At 41.2% G+C, this 26,413-nt stretch overlaps 1 protein-coding gene across 1 annotated transcript; it reads left to right on the top strand.

The window, feature by feature from the left end:
* Positions 1-907: 907 nt before the first annotated feature.
* On the top strand, positions 908-26,413 carry LOC111963815 (serine/threonine-protein phosphatase 2A catalytic subunit beta isoform). Its single transcript, XM_023987356.2, has 7 exons — positions 908-1,339; positions 16,947-17,156; positions 18,229-18,402; positions 20,362-20,451; positions 20,908-21,069; positions 22,871-22,989; positions 24,723-26,413. The coding sequence occupies exons 1-7, from the start codon at positions 1,238-1,240 to the stop codon at positions 24,793-24,795; spliced, it is 930 nt and encodes a 309-aa protein (XP_023843124.1). The 5' UTR covers positions 908-1,237; the 3' UTR covers positions 24,796-26,413.

Below are 26,413 nucleotides of genomic sequence, written 5' to 3'. Positions count from 1 at the left end.
ACTGCTACTTTCTGTTCATCATATATGCATAGTCACTTTAACCATATCAACATGTACATACCACCTCAATCAGCCTGACTAACCGGGGTCTGTATGTAGCCTCGCTACTATTATAGCTTCGCTACTGTTTTTCACAGTCTTTTTACTGTTGTTTTTATTTCTTTACTTACCTTTTTTTGCACTATTGGTTAGAGCCTGTATTCAGCAGTTCACTGTAAGGTCTACACCTGTTGTATTCGGCGCATGTGACAAATAAACTTTGATTTGAATCAGGGCGCCCTCTCTCCGAAAAGGTTAATTGACCCACAGTCCCACACGGTGACATGCAAATMAGCGATATAAAACCGATCGCACAAATGTCACCATTCTGGAATTTATATATWTTTTTTGTTGTGCGGGCGCCCCATGCCGCCCCTGGCAAGATACCGCCCTGGGTGGCTGCCCATGTTGCCTATGTCTAAATCCGCCACTCCCAACAAGTGATATATGTTTCAGTAAGATTGGATTTTTTGCATTAACAGCAATGATTATTAACTATACTCCATGGATGGAACGTAAGCCGCAGAAAATAAAGGTTGTGCTGGCAGCTGCAGAGAGGTATTTGGGTGTGCGAGACTTGACATTAGAAGGAAGCGTTTACAGTGTGTTTAGCAGTGATGTCCCATCCTTTCAGGCTGTTGGCCTGAAGTAGGACTAAATACATTTAAATTGTGGAGTAGGGTATTTATTATTATTATATTATAAAAAAATGTGTGAGTGTAGTGTTATATGGTAGGGTATTTGTTGTATTATATTATTATTTTTTACAACTAAGGGAGTTATACTCCAGTCTAGTAGATGGCGGTAATGCAACATTTATTGGATGCCAACTGCCGTTAAACCTCATCGATGAAGAAGACGTCGATCAGAGCGGCCATTATACAGCGAGTTTCCTTTGTAGGGGGGCGACAGGGAACTAACAGTGCCGAGAAAACAGGGACGTCCCTGCCGCGCCACACGGTGTATACGTGGGACATACAAATACCAGGAAGATTAGCTAACTTTGTATTGAGGATATCGGTAACGATAATAATCACTGATTAGCTCGTTGATGATAGATAGAGAGCTGCGCATCGTTCTAAGTTAGCTACAACGCCATCCATAGTTCCGTCGAAGTTGGGGCGAAATTAACGGTTATTTCATTACTTCACCATATCCACCAGTTAGCTAAAAACAGCCTATCTGATCAGTTTTCAAAATGGACGATAAAGTCTTTACAAAGGAATTAGACCAATGGGTCGAGCAACTGAATGAATGCAAGCAACTGTCGGAGAATCAAGTGAGAACGCTCTGCGAAAAGGTAAGCACATCCAACTGAGTGCGTTTCTTCAACGCTAGCTTCTCACGGATAACTAGCGGACGTGTACAATTTGTATGTCAGATAGCTAGCTACCTCTCCCTGACCGAGTTTGCAGTCCAAACACTAAAAGACACACCCTATTCCCTCAGCCCTCAAATTAAGTGGACACTTCTGATGACGTATCATGACGTCTGACGAATATACACTTGCAGGGCGAGGGAGGAAGGAATGATTTTTAAATGCACCGCCCTTGCCCAGAAATGTGTCACTTGTTCATCCCGCGATGATTGTGTGGATATGGATATCTACTCATATGGGGAATTTCTTGATAAGTTTAAAATTCCAATAACCCCAAAAGAGTATGCAATTGTTTTTGATGCGATTTCAAGGGGGGTTGTAATCTTTTTTTAATTCCTCTGTGGTTGATGTAAGTAACATAGATTTACATGAAAATACACTGCTCAAAAAAATTACGGGAACACTTAAACAACACAATGTAACTCCAAGTCAATCACACTTCTGTGAAATCAAACTGTCCAATTAGGAAGCAACACTGATTGACAAGATAAATGTAGTAATAAACAGATTAGGAATATTGTTTGTGATACTACAATTCCCTAAGCAAGATTCTTTTGCTCAGATATCTATGATGATATACAATGGGGGAAAGCATGGAAAATTGCTAACAAATATTGTATCAGTAACAAAGTAAAGGAAGTTTCATTTAAAATGTTACACAGAATTTATCCTGTGAAACATGTTTTGGAAAGATTCAAGCTAAATATTGACTATAACTGTGATTTCTGTGGAATGGAGAAGGAGACCATTTTGCATTTGATTTTTGCTTGTATTAATAGTAGAATGTTTTAGATTGACATACAGAATTTTGTTACAAATAAATAGGACCGATTTATACTATTTAATTGTTTTGATATAATGATTTATTTCAGAAATTCTGACATGGATAAAGATGTAGTATATTTAATTCAACTGCTAATAATACTAGGTAAATTTCATATTCACAAATGCAAATGGTCTAATTTGAAACATAACGTTTTTCACTTTATAAATGAATGTAAACAATATGGCACTACTTTAACTAAAACTAAAAACAAAAAGGCAATTAAAACTTGTTGTATTATTAATTAATATGATTTGTTTGTTTAGGATTCCTGGTAATGTAAATAGTTAATGTAATCCTGTTTACATGTGACTATTCCTCGTTTGTTTGTTAATTATTATAAAAAAAAAAAAAGATTTTTCAGCCACCGTAGGTGCTTTATATGCGCTACAGTCAATTATGATTCCATGTCTACTTATATTAACTATATCATTAATATATGCCTACTGTATGATAGCTAGCAAATTAATTAGCTAACTAAAGTTAGCCTGCCTAGCTGGAACTTCAGAAGGAAAATGTTTTATTTCTACAATTTCCAAAAGATATCCAAAAAAACATGTTTACTTTTTACGAGATGTGTTTGTGTCGTCATGTGCGTTAGTAGCACAATTTCWAATTATTTGCATTTGTTTTTACTTTCAATTGTATGTAGACTTCTCCATGCAACAAGTATTTGCTTTTAAGTTTTGTCTGGCTTTTCTTAGCGGTTGTGCAATTGTCACATTGTATTATGGGGAGTTTCAGGCCCCGGAGTGAACATAATTGTAATTGTACACTCGCAAACTCACCTAAAAACGAGGGTGGTGGAGCTTACGTTGCAAACTTCCCTTGCATGGCTAATCATTTGTACCGCCCTCCAAGATGGTGATGGGGATTCCCCCAAGGGAATAAGTCAAGGGTAAGTGGACGAGGGTATGTCTTTTATGAGTTTGAACCGCAGCCCGAGTCTGTAATATCTACATGTTTCAAGCAGACCACAATAGTCCCTGTGCTCAAGAAAGCGAAGGTAACCTGCCTAACCTCCCTCTCTTTCTAAAATTATCAGCCGAAATTGTTGCAACCCCTATTACTAGCCTGTTCAACCTCTCTTTCGTATCGTCTGAGATCCCCAAAGATTGGAAAGCTGCCGCGGTCATCCCCCTCTTCAAAGGTGGAGACACTCTAGACCCAAACTGCTACAGACCTATATCTATCCTTCCCTGCCTTTCTAAGGTCTTCAAAAGCCACGTTAACAAACAGATCACTGACCATTTCGAATCCCACCGTACCTTCTCCGCTATGCAATCTGGTTTCCGAGCTGGTCATGGGTGCACCTCAGCCACGCTCAAGGTCCTAAACGATATCATAACCGCCATCGATAAGAGACAATACTGTGCAGCTGTATTCATCGACCTGGCCAAGGCTTTTGACTCTGTCAATCACCACATTCTTATCGGCAGACTCAACAGTCTTGGTTTCTCAAATGACTGCCTCGCCTGGTTCACCAACTACTTCTCAGATAGAGCTCAGTGTGTCAAATCGGAGGGCCTGTTGTCCGGACCTCTGGCAGTCTCTATGAGGGTGCCACAGGGTTCAATTCTCGGGCCGACTCTTTTCTCTGTGTACATCAATGATGTCACTCTTGTTGCTGGTGATTCTCTGATCCACCTCTARGCAGACGACACCATTCGGTATACTTCTGGCCCTTCTTTGGACACTGTGTTAACTAACCTCCAAACGAGCTTCAATGCCATAAAACTCTCCTTCCGTGGCCTCCAACTGCTCTTAAACGCAAGTAAAACTAAATGCATGCTCTTCAACTGATCACTGCCCGCACCTTCCCACCCGTCCAGCATCACTACTTTGGACGGTACTGACTTAGAATATGTGGACAACTACAAATACCTAGGTGTCTGGTTAGACTGTAAACTCTCCTTACAGACTCATATTAAGCATCTCCAATCCAAAATTAAATCTAGAATCGGTGTCCTATTTCGCAACAAAGCTTCCTTCACTCATGCTGACAAACATACCCTCGTAAAACTGACTATCCTGCTGATCTTTGACTTCGGCGATGTCATTTACAAAATAGCCTCCAACACTCTACTCAGACTGCATCCAATTTGCTATCACAGTGCCATCCGTTTTGTCACCAAAGCTCCATATACTACCCATCACTGCGACCTGTATGCTCTCGTTGGCTGGCCCTCGCTTCATATTCGTTGCCAAACCCTCTGGCTCCAGGTCATCTTCAAGTCTTTGCTAGGTAAAGCCCCGCCTTATCTCAGCTCACTGGTCACCATAGCAGCACCCACCCGTAGCACACGCTCTAGCAGGTATACTTCACTGGTCACCCCCAAAGCCAATTCCTCCTTTGGCCGCCTTTCCTTCCAGTTCTCTGCTGCCAATGACTGGAACGAATTCCAAAAATCACTGAAGCTGGAGACTCATATCTCCCTCACTAACTTTAAGCACCAGCTGTCAGAGCAGCTCACAGATCACTGCACCTATACATAGCCCATCTGTAAATAGCCCATCCAACTACCTCATCCCCATACTGTTATTTAAAAATGTTCTCCTTTGCACCCCAGTATATCTGCTTGCACATTCATCTTCTGCACATCTATCACTCCAGTGTTTACATTGCTAAATTGTAATTATTTCGCCACTTTGGCCTATTTATTGCCTTACCTCCCTTATCTTACTTAATTTGCACACACTGTACATAGACTTTTTTTCTATTGTGTTATTGACTATATGTTTGTTTATTCCATGTGTAACTCTCTCTTGGTTGTGTCGCACTGCTTTGCTTTATCTTGGCCATGTTACAGTTGTATAAGAGAACTTGTTCTCAACTAGCCTACCTGGTTAAATAAAGGTGAAATATATATTTTTTAAATAAATGACTTCCGCCCCGAGCACTCACGTCGTTAGCAAAGAAGTTCTTTGAAAGGCTGGTCATGGCTCACATCAACACCATCATCCCGCAAACCCTAGACCCACTCCAATTTCCATGTCCCCCCCCCCAGAATGCTGTTCAAACCAAACTTTGTCACATGCACCAAATACAACATGTGTGAAATGCTTACTTACAAGCCCTTAACCAACAGCGCAGTTCAAGAAAGAGTTACCAAAAATATTTACCAATTAAACGAAAGTAAAAAAATTCTAAAAAGTAACAATAAAATAACAATAACGAGGCTATATACAGGGGGTACCGGTACCAAGTCAATGTGCAGGGATTCATTGACTACAGCTCAGCGTTCGACACCATAGTGCCCACAAAGCTCATCACTAAGCTAAGGACCCTGGGACTAAATACCTCCCTCTGCAACTGGATCCTGGACTTCCTGACGGGCTGCCCCCACATGGTAAGAGTTGGCAACCACATCTGCCACGCTGATCCTCAATGCGGGGGTGCGTGCTTAGTTCCCTCCTGTACTGTACCCAAGACTGCGTGGCCAAGCACGACTCGAACACCAAGTTTGTTGACAACACAGGTAGACCTGATCATCGACAACGATGTGACAGCCTATAGGGAGGAAGTCAGAGACCTGGCAGTGTGGTGACAGGACAACAACCTCTCCCTCAACGTGAACAAGACAAAGGAGCTGGACTACAGGAAAAGGAGGGCTTAACACGCCCCCATTAACATCAACGGGGCTGTAGTGGAGCGGGTCGAGAGTTTCAAGCTCCTTGGTGTCCACATCACCAACAAACTATCATGGTCCAAAAACACGAAGACAGTTGTGAAGAGGGCACGACAACATCTTTCCCCCCTCAGGAGACTGAAAAGATTTGGCATGGGTCCCCAGATCCTAAAAAGTTCTACAGCGGCACCGCCGAGAGCATCCTCACCGCCTGGTTTGGCATCTGCTCGGTATCGGACCTTAAGACGCTACAGAGGGCAGTGCTTACGTTATTTAAAAAAAAATATATATATTTCCCTGCTGCTACTCGCTGTTTATTATATAAGCATAGTCACTCTACCCCTACCTACTAACCTGTACCCCCGCACATTGAATCGGTACTGGTACCCCCTGTATATAGCCTCATTATTATTATTATTTTGTGTTACATAGAATCTCACCTCGTCTCACCTCGTCAACAGCCAGTGAAACTGCAGGCCGCCAAATTCAAAACAACAGAAATCCCATAATTAAAATTCCTCAAACATACAAGTATTTTACACCATTTTAAAGATACACTTGTTGTAAATCCAGCCACAGTGTCCGATTTCAAAAAGGCTTTACGACGAWAGCACACCAAACGATTATGTTAAGTCAGAGCCAAGTCACAGAAAAACACAGCCATTTTTCCAGCCAGAGAGGAGTCACAAAAAGCAGAAATAGAGATAAAATGAATCACTAACCTTTGATCTTCATCAGATGACACTCATAGGGCTTCATGTTACACAATACATGCATGTTTTGTTCGGTAAAGTTCATATTTATATCAAACAATCTGAGTTTACATTGGCGCATTACGTTCAGTAATGTTTTGCCTCCAAAACATCCGGTGATTTTGCAGAGAGCCACATCAATTTACAGAAATACTCATATTAAACATTGCTAAAAGATACAACTGTTATGCATGGTTTTTTAGATCCACTTCTCCTTAATGCAACCGCTGTGTCAGATTTCAAAAAAACTTTGCGGAAAAAGCACACCATGCAATAATCTGAGTACAGTGCTCAGAGACCAACACAACCCAAACCGATATCTGCCATGTTGTGTAGTCAACAGAAGTCAGAAATAGCATTATAAATATTCACTTACCTTTGATGATCTTCATCAGAATGCACTCCCAGGAATCCCAGTTCCACAATAAATGTTTGTTTTGTTCGATGAAGTCCAAATACCTCCTTTTTGTTTGCGCGTTTAGCCCAGTAATCAAAATTCATGACGCGCGATTACTAGGTGCTGACAAAGTCAAGACGTTCCGTTACAGACCGTAGAAACATGTCAAACGATGTATAGAATCAATCTGTAGGATGTTTTTAACATAAATCCTCAATAATGCTCCAACCGGAGAATTCCTTTGTCTTCGGAAATGCAATGGAACGCAAGCTAACTATCACGTGAACGCGCATGGTCAGCTCATGGCTCTCTGGCAGACCTCTGACTCAATCCCCTCTCATTCGCCCCCACCTCACAGTAGAAGCCTCAAACAAGGTTCTAAAGACTGTTGACATCTAGTGGAGGCATTAGGAAGTGCAAATTGACCCCATTTCCACTGTATATTGGATAAGCAAAGAGTTGAAAAACTACAAACCTCAGATTTCCCACTTCCTGGTTGGWTTCTTTCTCAGGTTTTTGCCTGCCATATGAGTTCTGTTATACTCACAGACATCATTCAAACAGTTTTAGAAACTTCAGTGTTTTCTATCAAAATCTACTAATAATATGCATATCCTAGCATCTGGGCCTGAGTAGCAGGCAGTTTACTCTGGGCACGCTTTTCATCCGGACGTGAAAATACTGCCCCCTACCCTAGAGAAGTTAACCAACAYTGCAGTTAAAGAACGAGTTAAGGGCTTGTAAGTTCTGTAGACCTTACCTTTTCATGTTGTATTTGGCGCATGTGACAAATTTGATTTGATAACTACGGGTGTGTTCGTAAATTCAATCTGAAGTGCCAGAGTGCGCTCTGGGCGTTTGTAAATTCATCAGTTACTCTGCGCTCTGGCACACTCAGACGAGAGCGCTCTGAAATCAAAGTACTTAAAAACATTATATWTTTTTTGTTATGGAACCTTTTATTTTCCTAGGCAAGTCCGTTAAAACAAATTCCTATTCTTACCCCGGCCAAACCTGGACGACACTGGGCCAATTGTGCGCCMCCCTATGGGACCAATCACGACCGAGATACAGCCTACATAGCCAGAGTGAATTTACGAACGCACCCTATGTTTCCATCACTGGGCGTTACAGGTTAGTTTAGCTATCCAAAACGCCAACATAGTATCGCCCAGAGCAGGTTAGTTTAATAATCTGTCTATATTCTCGATTTGGGGGAAAAATGTATCTTAGAAACGTCCGTGTCCAGTTGTAGGTGATTCTACAAAAAACAGATAGAACTCCTATATTAAATCCATATTTTGTATAGTTTCGAGTGAGAAATGCATCTTCCATGTTGTGCAGATCTTTGTTTTGGGCGAGCCGTGTGGCACTGTTGTCTACTTCTACACGTGTCTGTGTTACATAAAACATCTAGTTCCTGCAAAGATGCTGTGAAATGCTAGATGTGCGGCAGCTAAGATGGCAAGTTGCCCGAGGTGCCTCCTCACGCAGTACAATAGGGTGACCACATTTAAAATACCCAAATGTGGGATAACAAGATGATTTTGTGGGACATTCATGGAACAATGTATCCAACATGAATACATTTTTGGGGCACAAGTTCTTGAAATTTTCCACATTGACTGACCTGCATGTCTTAAAGTAATGATGGACTGTTGTTTCTCTTTGCTTATTTGAGCTGTTCTTGCCATAATATGGACTTGGTCTTTTACCAAATAGGCCTGTTTTCTGTATACCATCACTACATTTTCACAAAATAACTGATTGACTCCAATGCATTAAGAAGGAAATAAATTCCACAAATTAACTTTTAACAAGGCACACCTGTTAATTGAAATGGATTCCAGGTGACTACCTCATGAAGCTGGTTGAGAGAATGCCTTGACAGCTTTGCACAGTATTGGCAAAGGGTGGCTACTTTGAAGAATATGAAATATATTTTGATTTGTTCAACACTTTTTGGGGGTTGCATGATTCCATATGTTATTTTCGTAGTTTTGATGTCTTCACTATTCAACAGGGTAAAAAATATTTTTGTTTTTTTTAAACAAAAAAACTTGAATGAGTAGGTGTGTCCAAACTTTTGACTGGTACTGTGAATATTCWAAAATGTATCAAAACATTGACCAGAGGACAATATTSAGAAATTATTTCAAAACCRACACAAAGTAGGCTATTGGATTGGCAAAGATTCTTACTTCTGTTACAATGTAAAAATGCWAATTACTATTCAGACAATTTCAAAATATAGATAACCTCTCCCAATACAGTTTAGTAGAGACCAGGCCTGACACAAAATGTAGAAATAGTACTTTGACAACACTTTAGAGAATGCAACAAGTATTAGATAAACACAACTGTTCAGAGACTAATTTAAAACATACACATTTGCTGATACGATTTGTAGTAAAAATGAATGTCACGCAAGTGTTTGCATTTAGTCAACAACATGTCATGGAAGTTGCTGAAGCGTGTTGCTCAGGGGCAGAACAACAGATTTTTACCTTGTCAGCTCGTGGATTTGATCCAGCAGCCTTTCGGTTACTGGCCCAATGCTCCTACCCGCCAGGCTACCTGCCTCCCCTGTTAGGCTAGATTGACTTTTTTTGCCTACGATTTATAGGACAAATTCATATTTCACACTGTCACTTTAGTGTTTGCATTTAGCCTACAACATGTCATGGAACTTCTGGAAGCACGGCCCCGTCCTGCAAAGTGGCCCAGAACACGTAGAGCACCCACAGGAGGTTTCTACACATCTCCCACTTTTTGMCCCTGCTTCCATTCCGGATGCACACGGCACACCCTCTCTTGCGCCGTTTAAACTTCACCAGGGAGTGGCCTCCTTTCAAATGATGAGTTACAACTCGGTCTACACCCCCTGGTGCCACATTCTTGGCTTCCCGCTTCCTGCCACTATATGCACCACAAAGCGAATGCACAAGTTGCATTTTGAATGCCTTCAGGGATGCCTGTGGTTTCTGGAAAGGGGCCTTTGCAGGGTCCCCCCACACAATGTAACCATGATGATAGCACTTTTGAGCATCCCCCAAAACACATACTTCCACTATTTCCTGGCTGTGCGTCCAGCATTATAGTAGCTCCTGAACTGGTCGATGCTCAACCCCAAACATTTTTTTCTTGTTGTAATCCAGGACCAGCTCTGGAACACAGAACGGAACATTGTTCCTGTATTTTGATACTGGTTTTAGGGTGTCATTCTCTGAGCTATTAGAACATAGAAAGTACACCTCATTTGTCCCTCCAGCAGCACACTATAACATTAGCCACAGGCCATGTGCCTTACTGTGCCACAATAGTATGTGTTCGTGTCAAGAAGATCTCTCACCAGAGGTATGGGTGAAAATAAGATGTCATCATAGACCTGGTGATGTGACAAGAGAGAGCCCCGCATGAGCTCCATGACAACTAAGGCTAAGCCAAGCTCTGTTGCTTCATCCCCCTGATCTGTGGACACTGAAAGCAAGGCAGTAGCCAGTCAAGGAGTCAGACACCATATTTTTATCCCCCACTTTTTTGGGGCATTTACTGCTTTCACAGTAGCCTACCGTCAAATGTTATCATCATAGTTGAAGTAGTTTGGGGAAATTCTCRTGCAGTTTTCTGATAAAAAGCCTGACTTTGTCATTTCTGTCACATTGGCTGAATTTGGATCGAAGAAGTACACGTATTTACTAGGGATGCACCGATATGTCATTTTTGGCCGATACTGATATCCAATATTTTCCTTGACAAAAAAACGATACGGATAACCGATATTTAAAAATGTGTGGCCTTTTTAAGTATTATAGTACAGTTAAATAGTTGAAACACACACTGACCAAAAAGTTATTTTGTTGCCATCTACGTATGTCCCCATTACCAGTAAAACATAATCAAAACCTATTTCTTTCACTTACTTGCTGTGCTGTTTCGTTGTTAATTTGTTCAGTCTCAACCAGGATTTCATCATGCATGTCAATCAGTGAAGTTTCAGCTCTGTCTGTCCGTGGCCTCTCTTCATCCGTGCACACTGTCACTGTGTCCGTTTCCATCTTGTCCAGCTGTGTCTAACATTTCACATAAACCCTTTCTTGTTTGCATCAAAGTAGCAGTCCTTGTACCTAGCATCAAGCATGGTGGTGACAGTGGAGGCTGAGAGAATGCCACCTAATCGCTTGTTCACAGCCTCTTGTAGAGTACTTTTGTAGTTTAACCCCACGGTCTGTGTCGGCAGTTTTGTTGAGCATGCGTTTCAATGCCATGACAGAGCATCACGTCTGCTGCAGGCGCAGTTGATGAGCTTATTTCTCGAGTCAGATGTTTGAATGGAGCTAGGAGTGTGTTCATGTTCTCAAATGACATTGAAATGGCAGCAGCGGTATGAGAACCAGCACATTCTTGAGCGTGCAATACGGTTTTCCTAAGTACGAAATCCTTGTCGACCCGACCCACTGTACTGTCAGACTCGGCATGCTCATGGGGCTGACATCGACGGTCCAAATGTCAGTCGTGAAGCTAATAGCAGTGACGCTCATAGCAAGTAGCTCATGGATGTGCTTTTCAATAAAAATGTGTAACTCCGGTAGGGCACTTTTTTTTCTTCAAATGACTGCTTGACTTGAACTTGTTTAGTTGTTGGAAGTGTGCGCTTAGTATTTTTCTGCTTTTGTTCTGTGTAGCGCTGTATTTTTCATGGCGTCATTACGTCATCTACTAGATGTCAACAGTCTTTAGAAATTGTTTCAGGCTTGTATCCTGAAAAATTAGGAAGTAAGAGCAGTCTGAATGAGTGGACCCTAAAGTGTCACAGAGCTTTTTCATGCGCGAGACAGAGAGAGTGTGTTTCTTGTTTACCTTTTAAATTGACAACGTTATTGTCCGGTTGAAATATTATCGATTATTTAGGCTAAAAACAACCTGAGGATTGAATATAAGATTTTTTTGTCTTCCTGTTTTGACTGCGTTTGAGCCTATGGATTACTGAAGAAAACACGTGAACAAAACTGAGTTTTTTGGATATGAAGAGACTTTATCGAACAAAATAAACATTTATTGAGTAAATGAATGTCTGCTGAGTGCAACCATATGAAGATCATCAAAGGTAAGGGATTAACATTTTTAATGTTTTGTCTAGTGGGCTATGTTCTCAAATAATCGTAAGGTATGCTTTCGCCGTGAAGCATTTTTAAAATCTGACACCATGGTTGGATTCACAAGAAGTTAATCTTTAAACCTATGTAAAATGTGTTTTGTTTTCTGAATTTTTATAATGAGTATTTCTGTATTTGAATTTGGCGCCCAACAGTTTCACTGGCTGTTGAAGAGGTGGGACGCTACCGTCTCACGTACCCAAGAGAGGTTAAAGTACTTTACTTCCTCTTTCAAAATATCATTCGGTGAATAATGCATGACTCCATTTTGTAACAAGTTTAAAAAATAAAATTAAAAAATGTTGGTAGCATTTCTATACTGAAGATTGAAAAATAATTTGGTGCATTTTTCCCCCCCATATTCCATCCAGTTCGCTTTATTTTTTATAATATATTACACTGGATCTTTCTTGAATAAGTTCCTCCATTTCTTTTTGTTTTTCCTCTAACTTATTCTGTGCCTCTATGGTACAGTTTCTATTGCTATCTATCTGTACTGTTAGTCCTTCAATTTCCTTTGTTAATATGGACTCCTTTGATCTAAATTGCTTTTGTTTTATAGATGAGTACTGAATTGCATGGCCTCAAGGCACATTTTAAGTGTCCCATACAATAAGGGGATCTGCTGTACCTATCTTATGTCTGAAAAACTCAGTTATAAATTCTTCTGTCCTAGTTCTAAACAATTTATCTAGTAGGCTTTGATTAAATGTCCAATATCCTCGCCCACGTGGAAATTCTGTAAGAGTAATATATATGCCAATTATGTGATGATCCAACCGCATTCTGTCCCCTATCAACACTTTTTAAACTTTTGGTGCCAGAGAGAATGACACAAGAAAGTAATCAAGACGACTAGCTTGATTAAGCCTCCGTCACACATATCTCACCAGGTCAGGGTATTTAAGCCTCCATATATCCACAAATTCCAATATATCCATGACATTCATGATTTCCTTAAGTGCCTGAGGGTGATAGTTTGTAGTGTGATTTCCTTTGCGGTCCATAGAGGTATTTTAGACCGTATTAAAATCTCCCACCATAATAATAGTCTAGTTTGTAGAGTTGATAAATTCTTATATATATTTTCAAAGAAGTTTGGATCGTATAGGTTAATAAGCCATATCTGTTTATTGTCCAATAACATTTAAAATAATCCATCTACCTTGATGATCTGTTTGGACAATTTGCACATTTGGATGAAAATTACTGTTAATTTATACCATCACCCCTTTTGAATTTCTTTGCCCATGGGAGAAATATATTTCGCCACCCCAGTCCTTTTCTACAAAACTTAATCTAAAATTGTTGAATGAGTTTCCTGTAAACAATAGATATTATATTCCTTCTCTTTTAGCCAGGTAAATACTGATCATCTTTTCTTATCTGCTAAGCCATAACAATAACAAATATACTTATTTCACCACTTACCATAATGAGACACAACTCTATTCAATTCTATTTCTCATAATATATGTTTGTAAACGTACCATTAAAAAGGTAACATGATGATTGAGAGTCTATATAGCTGTACCATGATATTTGCATTGCTACTAAGTAAACCTCCAATTGGTCCCCACTACTCCACCCGCTAAAAGCACTCCTCATCCCGAGTTGGGTTGTCATCCCAATGCCCGGCAGACCATCCCCCCCCCCCCCGATCCCATAGCCCTGAAGATACTGGGATCCATCCTTCGAAAAGAGCACACAGTGCCATAGAACTCATGCTTGCAGCATGTGGGGCAGCTTTTCTATCTAGTGTACAAACAACAACATACAAATCCAATTTTATTGGTCACATACACGTGTTTAGCAGAAATGCTTGTGCTTCTAGCACCGGCAGTGGATTAATATCTAACAATTACACAACATATACCCAATACACACACGTAAAGGAATGGAATTAAGAATATAAAAAGATATGGACGAGCAATGTCAGTGGCATAGAATAAGATATAGGATACAGTATATACATATGAGATGGGTAATGCAAGATATGTAGACATTATTGAAGTGACTAGTGTTCCATTTTATTTAAGTGGCCAGGGATTTCAAGTCTATGTATATAGGCAGCAGCCTCTATGTGCTATTGATGGCTATTTAACAGTCTGATGGCTTTGAGAGAGAAGCTATTTTTCAGTCTTTCAGTCCCAGCTTTGATACACCGGTACTGACCTCTCCTTCTGGATGATCAGGCAGTGGCTTGGGTGGTTGTTGTCCTTGATTTATCTTTTTGGCCTTCCTGTGACATCGGGTGCTTTAGGTGTTCTGGAGGGCAGGTAGTTTTGCCCCCGGTGATGCGTTGGGCGGACCACACCKCCCTCTGGAGAGCCCTGTGGCTGCCGTACCAAGTGGTGATACAGCCCGACAGGATCCTCTCGATTTGTGAATCTGTAAAAGTTTGAGGGTTTTAGGTGACAAGCCACCTTTCTTCAGCCTCCTGATATTGAAGAGGGTGCTGTTGCGCCTTCTTCCCCACACTGTCTGTGTGAGTGGACCGTTTCAGTTTGTCAGTGATGTGTACGTCAGGGAACTTGAAGCGTTCCACCTTCTCCACTGCGGTCCCGTCGATGTGGATAGGGGGGTGCTCCCTCTGCGGTTTTCTGAAGTCCACGATCATCTCATTTGTTTTGTTGACATTGAGTGAGTTTTTTTTTCTGGCACCACTCTCCCAGAGCCCTCACCTCCTCCCTGTAGGCTGTGTCATCATTGTTGTTAATCAAGCCTACTACTGTTRGCTGATCCAGTGTTGAGGGTCCACGAAGTGGAGGTGTTGTTTCCTACCTTCACCACCTGGGGGGCGGCCCGTCAGGAAGTCCGGGACCCAGTTGCACAGTGCGGGGTTCAGTGGGTCTAGGGTGACAGGTAAGGTAGAGGTGATATGATCCTTGACTAGACTCTCAAAGCACTTCATGATGACAGAAGTGCTACGGGACGATAGTCATTTATTTTCTTGGGTACAGGAACATCGGTGGCCATTTTGAAGCATTTGGGGACAGCAGACTGGGATAGGGAGAGATTGAATATGTCCGTAAGTCCGCATGCTCTGAGGATGCGGCTAGGGACGCTGTCTGGGCCGGCAGCTTTGCGAGGGTTAACACACTTAAATGTCCTACTCACATCGGCCACGGAGAAGGAGAGCCCACAGTCCTTGGTAGCGGGCTGCGTTGGTGGCACTGTGTTATCCTCAAAGCAGGCAAAGAAGGTGTTTTCGCTTGTCTGGAAGCAAGATGTCGGTGTCCTTGTTGTAAGACGTCGGTATGGCTTGTTTTCCTTTTGTAGTCTGTGATTTGTCTGTAGACCCTGCCACATATTGAGCGGTTGAATTGAGACTTTTCCCTGTTTTAATTGCCTTGTGGAGGGAATAACTACACTTTGCATTCTGCCATATTCCTAGTCACCTTGCCATGGTTAAAGGCGGTTGTTTGCAGTTTCAGTTTGGCGCTAATGCTGCCATCTATCCACGTTTTCTGGTTACGGTAGGTTTTAATAGTCACTGTCGGTACAACATCTCCTATACACTTTATGATAAACTCAATCACATTTGTCAATGTTATTCTCGGAAGCTACCCGGAACATATCCCAGCCGCGTGATCAAAACAATCTTGATGCGTGGATTCCGATTTGTCAGACCAGTGTTGAATAGTCCTTAGCACGGGTACTTTCTGTTTGAGTTTCTGCCTATAGGAAGGGAGTAGCAAAATGGAGTGGTGGTCAGATTTGCCGAAAGGAGGGCAGGGGAGGGCCTTATAGGCATCCTGGAAGTTGGAGCTGTTTTGGCAGCACGTACTACAGTCGATATGTTGWTAGAACTTCGGCATCCTTTTTTTCAAATTTGCTTTGTTAAAATCCCTAGCTACTGTACAATAAATGTGGCCTCAGGATATGTGGTTTCCAGTTTGCATAAAGTCCAGTGGAGTTCTTTTGAGGGCTGTCTTGGTAACAGCTTGAGGGGGGATATACACAGCCGTGGCTATAACTGATGAGAATTATTTTGGYAGATAATACGGTCGGCATTTGATTGTGAGGTATTCTAGGTCAGGTGAAAAAAAGGACTTGAGTTCCTGCATGTTATCACAATTTCACCATGAGTTGTTAATCATGAAACATACACCCCTGCCTTTTTTATTCCCAGAGAGATATTTATTCCTGTCTGCGTGATGGACTGAGAATCCAGCTGGCTGGAACGATTCGGTCCGTATAACCCAAGAGAGCCATGTTTCTGTGGAGCAGAGTATGTTACAATCCCTGATCTCTCTGTCTGGAAAGCTCTCTGAGCTAGTCAGCTTTATTATCTAGAGATTGAACATTAGCGAGTAATATACTCGGAATCGTTGAGTGGTGTGCGCGCCTCCTAAATCGGACTAGAATTCCACTCCGAGTACCTCTCCTTCGCCGGCGTTGTTTTGGGTCGGCTTCTGGAATCAGTTCAATTGCTCTGGGGGGGTTGGAACAAAAGATCTGCTTCGGAAAAGTCGTACTCCTGGTCGTGATGCTGGTAGTGCTGGTGAGTTTCCGCCACTCTGCTATCCAGTAGTTCTTCCCGGCTGTATGTAATAACACAAAAAAAATGATGGGCTAACAATGTAAGAAATAATAATACATTAAAAAACAAAATACTGCAAAGTTTCCTAAGAGCAAGAAGCGAGGGAACCCTCTCTGTCGGCCTACTTGTCTTGCAGCCTTTCATTCAACCTCTTGAATAAATGTTTACATTTGTATACACCAGTCACTGATGTTTTCTGTAATCCACTTTTTGTTCCCCTCTCCAGGCTAAAGAGATCCTGACCAAGGAGTCCAACGTGCAGGAGGTGCGCTGTCCCGTCACAGTGTGCGGAGATGTGCACGGCCAGTTCCATGACCTCATGGAGCTTTTCAGAATCGGGGGCAAGTCGCCCGACACCAACTACCTGTTCATGGGGGACTACGTAGACCGAGGCTACTACTCGGTGGAAACAGTCTCGCTGCTTGTCGCACTAAAGGCAAGTGAACTCTYAACTTGATGAGTGGGCTGAAACCACAGTATTTCAGTTTCTGGTATAAAGTCTGTCTTGCCATCAGGGGTTGGAACCAGTTCAGGGAACAGAACCGAAAACCGGGAAAATAACGTAATTTTTTGAGGAACCGAAACAGAACCGGGAGCGAAAGTGTGATTGTTCCGGAACAGAAGAGTTATTTTAAAAGCATGGGAACCACTTAATAACGTTATTTTACGTTCCAGGCATTTTTTCAGTCCCACAAAAAAAACGCAACAAAGCACCTATACAAAGCCCTCACTCTCACTCAATAAATTGCTATCTGCCAGTTAAAAATCCTTGCCAGTGCGTGTAGGCTACCTGCCCCTCCCCTGATGTTACAAAGTGATTCAGAAATTAGGGAGAGACGTTTTTAATTGGAGAAGAATGGATTAACCTTTTCAATGGTAGTTAAGGATACTATAGTTATCATGTTTCACATTGGATTTATTAACTACAAAAAGGTAAGATGTGTTTTTATTCTGGTGACGCTCTGCACACACAAGCATGTTAGCTAGCTAGCTCTGGTCCAACATTAAGCCAACTCTGAAGTTCAAACATTCAAAGTTCCTTCATAGTTCAAAGTTCTGCTCCTCCGTAGGTATAATTCTGTGGGCCTGTCATAAGATGCCCGGCACTTCAAGCCAAGCCTCCGTCTCCACCCTCTCGCGCAACACACTTGTCTGTTCAATGCATGTAAATAGCTTGCCCGCTCCATAGCAAGCTACTCTATCCGCACTGATTGGTGAAATAATTTTGATGTCAAGCAAAATGTGAACATGTCAGACGTTTTAAAAGGAACGATTATAATCCGTTACTTCAGTTTRGAACTGGTTAAGAACTTTTTTTTGCTGGTTGAAAAAAAGTGTATTTTTCAAAATGCGGCGTAAAGTGCATGATTGTAAATGGTTTTGAATACGATGCAGTTTAGTTTTCACATGGTGGCACCGTGCTGCTGTCACATTCTTTGTGAAGACATTTTTCATTAAGTTTTTTTAGGCCTAGAGCTTTTGGAGCTTAACTCTCTCTTGCTCCACAGGTCCGTTACCCAAAGCGCATCACGATACTGCGGGGGAACCACGAGAGCAGACAGATCACCCAGGTGTACGGCTTCTACGACGAGTGTTTGAGGAAGTACGGCAATGCCAATGTGTGGAAATACTTCACAGACCTCTTCGACTATCTCCCCCTGACGGCCCTTGTCGACGAACAGGTAACACAAGTGCATAAAGTGGTGTTATTTTATGTCATTGTGTGCATCCCAAATGGCACCCTTTTTCCTTTATAGTGCACTACTTTTGACCAGGGCCGGATTTTCACTAGGGTCCATAGGGCTGTGGTCAAAAGTAGTCGAAAGTTTACATACACTTAGGTTGGAGTCATTAAAACTCGTTTTTCAACCACTCCACAAATTTCTTGTTAACAAACTATAGTTTTGGCAAGTCTGTTAGGACATCTACTTGGTGCATGACACAAGTAATTTTTCCAACAATTGTTTACAGACAGATTATTTCACTTATAATTCACTGTATCACAATTCCAGTGGGTCAGAAGTTTACATACACTAAGTTGACTGTGCCTTTTAAACATCTTGGAAAATTCCAGAAAATGATGTCATGGCTTTAGAAGCTTCTGATAGGCTAATTGACATCATTTGAGTCAATTGGAGGTGTACTAGTGGATGTATTTCAAGGCCTACCTTCAAACTCAGTGCCTCTTTGCTTGATGTCATGGGAAAATCAAAAGAATCAGCCAAGACCTCAGAAAAAAATAGACCTCCACAAGTCTGGTTCATCCTTGGGAGCAATTTCCAAACGCCTGAATGTACCACGTTCATCTGTACCAACAATAGTACGCAAGTATAAACACCATGGGATCACGGAGCCATCATACCGCTCAGGAAGGAGACGTGTTCTGTCTTCGTAGATATGAATGTACTTTGGTGCGAAAAGTGCAAATCAATCCCAGAACAACACCAAAAGACCTTGTGAAGATGCTGGAGGAAACGGGTACAAAAGTTTCTATATCCACAGTAAAACGAGTCCTATATCGARATAACCTGAAAGGCCGCTCAGCAAGGAAGAAGCCACTGCTCCAAAACCGCCATTTAAAAAAGCCAGACTACGGTTTGCAACTGCACATAGGGACAAAGATCGTACTTTTTGGAGAAATGTCCTCTGGTCTGATGAAACAAAAATGTTTGGCCATAATAACCGTTATGTTTGGAGGAAAAGGGGGGAGGCTTGCAAGCCAAAGAACACCATCCAAACCTTGAAGCATGGGGGTGGCAGCATGATGTTGTGGGGGTGCTTTGCTGCAGGAGGTACTGTTGCTCTTAGCAAAATAGATGGCATCATGAGGATGGAAAGTGATGTGGATATATTGAAGCAACATCTCAAGACATCAGTCAGGAAATTAAAGCTTGGTCGCAAATGGGTCTTCCAAATGGACAATGACCCCAAGCATACTTCCAAAGTTGTGGCAAAATGACAACAAAGTCAAGGTATTGGAGTGGCCATCACCTCAATCCTATAGAAAATGTGTGGGCAGAACTGAAAAAGCGTGTGCGAGCAAGGAGGCCTACAAACCTGACTCAGTTACACCAGCTCCGTCAGGAGGAATGGGACAAAATTCACCCAACTTATTGTGGAAGGCTACCTAAAATGTTTGACCCATGTTAAACAATTTAAATGCAATGCTACCAAATACTAATTTTCATTTTAATTTTTTTATTTAACCAGGAAGGGCTCATTGAGATTTAAAATAAATCTTTCAAGAGCGTCCTGGCCAAGATAATAATTGAGTGTWTGTAAACTTCTGACCCACTGGGAATGTGATGAAAGAAATAAACATTTCTCTCTGCTATTATTCTGACATTTCACATTCTTAAAATAAAGTGGTGATCCTAACTGACCTAAGACAGGGAATRTTTACTAGGATTAAATGTCAGCAATTGTGAAAAACTGAGTTTAATGTATTTGGCTAAGGTGTACGTAAACTTCCGACTTCAACTGTACATAATAGGGTGCAATTTGGGACATACATTGAATGTTATGCGTAAATTCAAAGGAAGCCTTCCTAATTATGTTTGTGATTTACATGTAGGCAACAACCCTCTTATCCAAAGTGACGTAAAGGCAAATCACGTCTATTCTTTCGTCCTATGCTGTAGATATTCTGCCTGCACGGTGGCCTCTCCCCCTCCATAGACACACTGGATCACATCCGGGCCCTGGATCGCCTGCAGGAAGTTCCACACGAGGTCAGTGTTGCCTGACAGAGGACCTTAATTAGTCAGCCCTGTCAACCACACAGACAGTGGGGGTAGGATACTAGCTAGCTGTCAGACTGCGTTAGAGCCAAGCCCCAGGTTGTGTTCAGTAGGCACCAAATGGAGTGAAATAGGGAGACCTTAACTGGACTTGTCCACTGAGAAAAGCTCCTTTTTGTTTTCCGTCTGTGTTTTGCTACGTCATGCCATAATGAACATGACCCTGGTCTCTTTTCGAGGGGTAGGCTATTCAGGTTCCAATGCATCATTGTCATTGATGGCTGCAGTCTTATGACAAATATTAGGACTGTTTCCCTTCTTTGCAATCCTACTGCCCATTACATATTTAATATGATCTCTGTGTTCAAGCCGTCCTAAATAAGGTCAGAATCCCTATGCGGCAAATTATTGAGGGCTGCTTTTCGTGTGTGTGTGTGTGTGTTTCAGGGGCCCATGTGTGACCTGCTGTGGTCAGACCCAGATGACCGCGGGGGCTGGGGCATCTCCCCCCGAGGTGCTGGCTACACCTTTGGGCAGGACATCTCAGAAACCTTCAACCATGCCAACGGTCTTACCCTTGTGTCCCGTGCCCACCAACTTGTCATGGAGGTAAACCCCAGTTATGCTTTTAGTTTAGGCAGTTAATGTTTATGCTCAGTGTCTTTTATATACTTGGCTGGTGTAGTTTTAGTATCAAAGCATGTAGCAATTACAGTGATTCTGGGAGTYAAATGCTTCTGTAGATGGTTTAGAATTTGAATTCCCCCATGGAAGAGAGGACAATTTTTCCAAATATTGTAGTACTTCCATTCTGTACGTGGAACCTAAAGGTCTGTTAAGACTGCCCCGAGGGAATTGAATTTGAGATGGCAAAATGAACAGATATAAGAGCAGATGTAGCCTACACACACGAGTTAGCTTGCCCTCCATGTCTCTAGATGTTTCAGCTGGAAGCTGCTGTTCGAATGTTAGCTGTTTAACATGGATAAATAATTCAGGAGTCCTGTGTACGCCGTTTTTATTTATAGTATTATCAACTTCCGGCTTTGAGGGAGGAGCTGGCAGCTTGTGTCCAAAATGGCACCCTATCCCGCACGTAGTGCACTATTTTTGAACAGGGCTCTCTTTTTAAAATTTGCACTGAGGGGAATAGATTGCCATTTGGGACGCATCCTGGGAATTCACCTGGCTCAGAATGTAGAGTTGAAAATGAAGCTGTGTACTGTACYCATATAACGACTTCCTGTATTAACCTCTCTGGGGCAGGTGGGACGCAAACGTCCCARCMGCCAATAGRCAGGGAAAATACAGCGCGCCAAATTCAAATAAAATGATATAAAAATCAAACTTTCATTAAATCACACATGTAAGATACCAAATTAAAGCTACACTCGTTGTGAATCCAGCCAACATGTCAGATTTCAAAAAGGCTTTTCGGCGAAAGCATAAGATGCTATTATCTGATGATAGCACAACAGTAAACAAAGAGAGTAGCATAATTCAACACTGCAAGCACGACACAAAACGCAGAAATAAAATATAAATCATGCCTTACCTTTGACTAAATTCTTTTGTTGGCACTCCAATATGTCCCATAAACATCACAAATGGTCCTTTTTGTTCGATTAATTCCGTCGCTATATATCCAAAATGTCCATTTATTTGGACCGTTTCATCCAGAAAAACACAGCTTCCAACTTTCGCCATGTCACTACAAAATATATCAAAAGTTACATTTAAACTTTACCAAAACATTTCAAACTACTTTTGTAATACAACGTTAGGTATTTTTAAACATTAATAATCGATCAATTTGAAGACAGGATGATCTGTGTTCAATACAAAAAGAAAACAAACTGACGCAACTTTTTTCGTAACGTGCCTCTCTCAAAAAATTTACTTCATGTGACCCTCATTTACGATAGCCCTACTTCTTCATTACACAAAGGAATAACCTCAACCGATTTCCAAGGACTGGTGACATCCAGTGGAAGCGGTAGGAACTGCAAGCAAGTCCATTAGAAATCTGGTGTCTCTAAGAAAACTAATTTAAAAGACAGTGACATCAAAAAAAATAAAAAACATTCTGAATGGTTTGTCCTCGGGGTTTTGCCTGCTACATAAGTTCTGTTATTCCCACAGACATGATTCAAACAGTTTTAGAAACTTCAGAGTGTTTTCTATACAAATCTACTAATAATATGCATATCTTATATTCTGGGGATGAGTAGCAGGCAGTTGAATTTTGGCATGCTATTTATCCGAAAGTGAAAATGCTACCCCCTGCCCACAAGAAGTTAAGTACCTAAAATACGTGGCATATGTCCTCAGAAAGATCCAACTAATGATTAGAATAAGCAATTTAAGGTTCACTTTACTTTTTATAGTGATGCGGATTTTTGTTTTCCAGGGCTACAACTGGTGTCATGACCGAAACGTCGTCACCATCTTCAGTGCACCAAACTACTGCTATCGCTGTGGCAACCAAGCTGCCATCATGGAACTGGACGACACTCTGAAATACTCTTTGTAAGTGACATTGAGGTTATCTGAGGATCTAAGGACAGGTGAACTCAGATGAGTGTTTATAACCAGGTTTCCATCCAACCGTTTCATACAGATGAATTACCTGATGCATTTAAAAAAAAGTCACGACCGGACTGACGGAAACAGGAAATGCTGGTACAATTGTATAACTGTTCGACAGACAATTTGTTGGTTCGATACGGTGGGATCTTTTCAAATCAAATTTTATTGGTCACATTCACATGGTTAGCGCGAGTGTAGTGCAATGCTTGTGCTTCTAGTAACGACAGTGCAGCAATATCTAACAAGTAATATCTAACAATTCCACAACAAATACCTAATGCACACAAATCTAAGTAAGGAATGGAATAAGCATATATACATTTATGGATGAGTGACGTCAGAGCGGCATTTTTGTGTCAGTAAAATGTATAAAGTGAGAAATGGCGGTGGAAATGCCTTTTTATGAGCAAATATTGGTATAATAACCATCATATTGAAGTAAACTTGATATGTTGTCTGGTCCTCCCACTACGACTCGGGAAAGCATGCAGTTTATTAGGCTACAGATGAAATAAGTTATAATGAACTGCACAGAGTGGTGAAAATGCACGGTGATGAGCTTGATGCACCTTTCTTATTCTGGTGATGTTTATTCATCAATGCATGGCTGCCGTTTGACAAATAAATATTGTCCTTAATAATCTCGTGTAGGTACCTGCACTGTATCTGCCAGCTGTTGGCTATAGCCCACGTGCCAAGACCAGAGTGGGCACATTTGTTGTATAATGCAACAGTATTTGTGACACAACATGCAGTAACGTCTACATGCATAGCCCTGTATCCGCAATAAGTCTGTTTGATTGAAATGCACCCCTGGTGGGAAAATTAGTTTTTTTTAGGCTGTTTTCAGGCTTGTTTTCTGCAATTATACATATTCTGCTATGTGGCTGAGAAACATTTGTGCTAATTTTCCAAAGTTCTTTGCATTTTTCCATGAATGCTGTGTTCTTTTGCTATCAATGCACATAACAATCGATGCACAAACATGACTATCAATGCTGCTGAATTTTTTTATTTTTTCAGCTGTGTAGCATTTATTTMGGGGATTTTTAGTTCTCAATGATTATATTATAAATAAATACATATATACAGTGCCTTCAGAAATTATTCACACCCCTTGACTTTTTCCAGATATTGTTGTTACAGCCTGAATTTAGAATGGATTTCTTTGTCACTGGTATTGTCACACAATACCAGTAATGTCAAAGTGGAATTAGGTTTTTTGAAATTTGTACAAATTACAAATGAAAAGCTGAAATGTCTTGAGTCAATAAGTATTCAACCCCTTTTGTTATGGCAAGCCTAAATAAGTTCCAGAGTAAAAAAAAAAATTGCTCAAGTTGCACGGACTCACTGTGTGCAATAATAGTGTTTAACATCATTTTCGAAGGACTACCTCATCTCTGTACCCCACACATACAATTATCTGTAAGGTCCCTTTGTCGAGCAGCGAATTTCAAAAACGGATTCTACCACAAAGACCAGGGAGGTTTTCCAATGCCTCGCAAAGAAGGGCACCTATTGGTAGATCTGTAAAAGTGCTGGCATTATAAATTGAGTTATACGTTCCATTATCACCTCGATTGTGATTGTTCTGACATGTTTAAATGTGGCAGTTCTGTAATGGTCTTCATTGGAGTCATCCTAATGTTGTATTTACTGTCCTCCTCCAGCCTTCAGTTTGACCCTGCACCTCGACGCGGGGAGCCCCATGTCACCCGCCGTACCCCCGACTACTTCTTATAAACACCCACTGGCCTGGTGGTGGAGGATGAAGACTGCAAGACCGCTACAGCAAGCAAACAACAAACCCCCAAAACCTGTGTGCATATGACTTGTTACAACACGAAAGCACTGACATGGACCAAAATGTGCCATGTAAGCATTTAGTACATAATACAAATTGCCCTGTGTCTCAGTACTGCAACACAGTGTCCCGTTTGAGCCTTTACTGTAGTCGCCTGCTGTATAATATTGATCGTAATATTATTTTGTTTTTGGGCTCTACACACAGAGAGAAAGCATCCCTATATACGGTATTTCCCATTATTGCGTCTGAGCGCACAGGCACTGCCATTGAGGCGATCTCTATTTTGAAGTGGTCAATTTTCTTCACGGTTGGCTGATCTCTCCTGATTACCAGGTTGGACATGATTTCCAACAGGGTCATGGGGGGGAGGGGGATCAGCCAATGAAGTTGGCTGTCCATGCTAAAATGGCCTTTTGGCCACTAGAGGCCTCTCTCTGCAACTGTACATTACTCTGCACAAAAAAATGTGATAACTTGCTTACTTTCCCCACCCAAATATCACTGGAAAATGATACATTTTCCATTGGCAATGCCTGGCATGTGAATAACGGTATTTTATACAAATGCACAAGCTTACATCCCCAGCCCACGCTTCTTCACCAAACTTCTTCCTACTCTTCCCCTTGGTCTAATCTACCTGTTTATTTTCCTCTGTATATTTGTCATGAAGTGATTGCCTCTTTGATGCATTTGAACTAATAAAGTACTTTAAATTGTAAATGACACCAAATCGCTGACTCTCAGGGATATTTTCAATCGAAATTGTCCACTCATACAGTAAGTTTGTGTAGCAAACTGTTTTAATAAAGCTTGGGAACCACTGGAATTTATACACAAAATGTGGTGTTTGAGCATTGGGAAGAGTACACTAGGCAGAGGTGGAAAAAGTACTAAATTGTCATACTTGAGTAAAAGTAAAGATACCTTAATGTAAAATGACTCAAGTAACCCAGTAAAATACTACTAAATGTGCTTAAGTACAGTGGTGTAAAAACTATTCAATTTTCATACTTGAGTTAAAAGTAGAAAGTAAATGCTATACATCAAATTCCTTATATTTAGCAAACCAAATGGCACAATTAACTTTTTTATTACTTTTTTTGACAGCCAAGGGCACACCAACACTCAAACGAAGCATTTATGTTTAGTGATCCCACCAGATCAGAGGCAGTACGGATGACCAGGGACGGTGTCTTGATAAGTGTGTGAATTGGACCTTTTTCCTGTACTGCTAAGCATTCAAATTGTAACTAGTACTTTTGGGTGTCAGGGAAAATGTATGGAGTAAAAAGTACATTTTATTTTTGGAATTGGAATCAGGTTAAAGTTGGCAAAAATATAAAAAGTAAAGTAGCCCCAAAAAATGACTTATATAAAAAGTAAAGTAGCCCCAAAAAATGACTAAGTAGTACTTTCAAATATTTTTACTTAAGTACTTTACACCACTGTCCTGACATTGAGCTGTAAAATCCTGGCAATATGGACTCAGTTAACAGGTTTATATACTGAACAAAAATATAAACTCAACATGTAAAGTGTTGGTCCCATGTTTCA

The sequence above is a fragment of the Salvelinus sp. IW2-2015 genome, linkage group LG5 (genome assembly GCF_002910315.2).
Source record: "Salvelinus sp. IW2-2015 linkage group LG5, ASM291031v2, whole genome shotgun sequence".
NCBI lineage: Eukaryota > Metazoa > Chordata > Actinopteri > Salmoniformes > Salmonidae > Salvelinus > Salvelinus sp. IW2-2015.
Note: the sequence above shows the minus strand (reverse complement) of the source record. Positions and strands in the feature narration are given on the sequence as shown.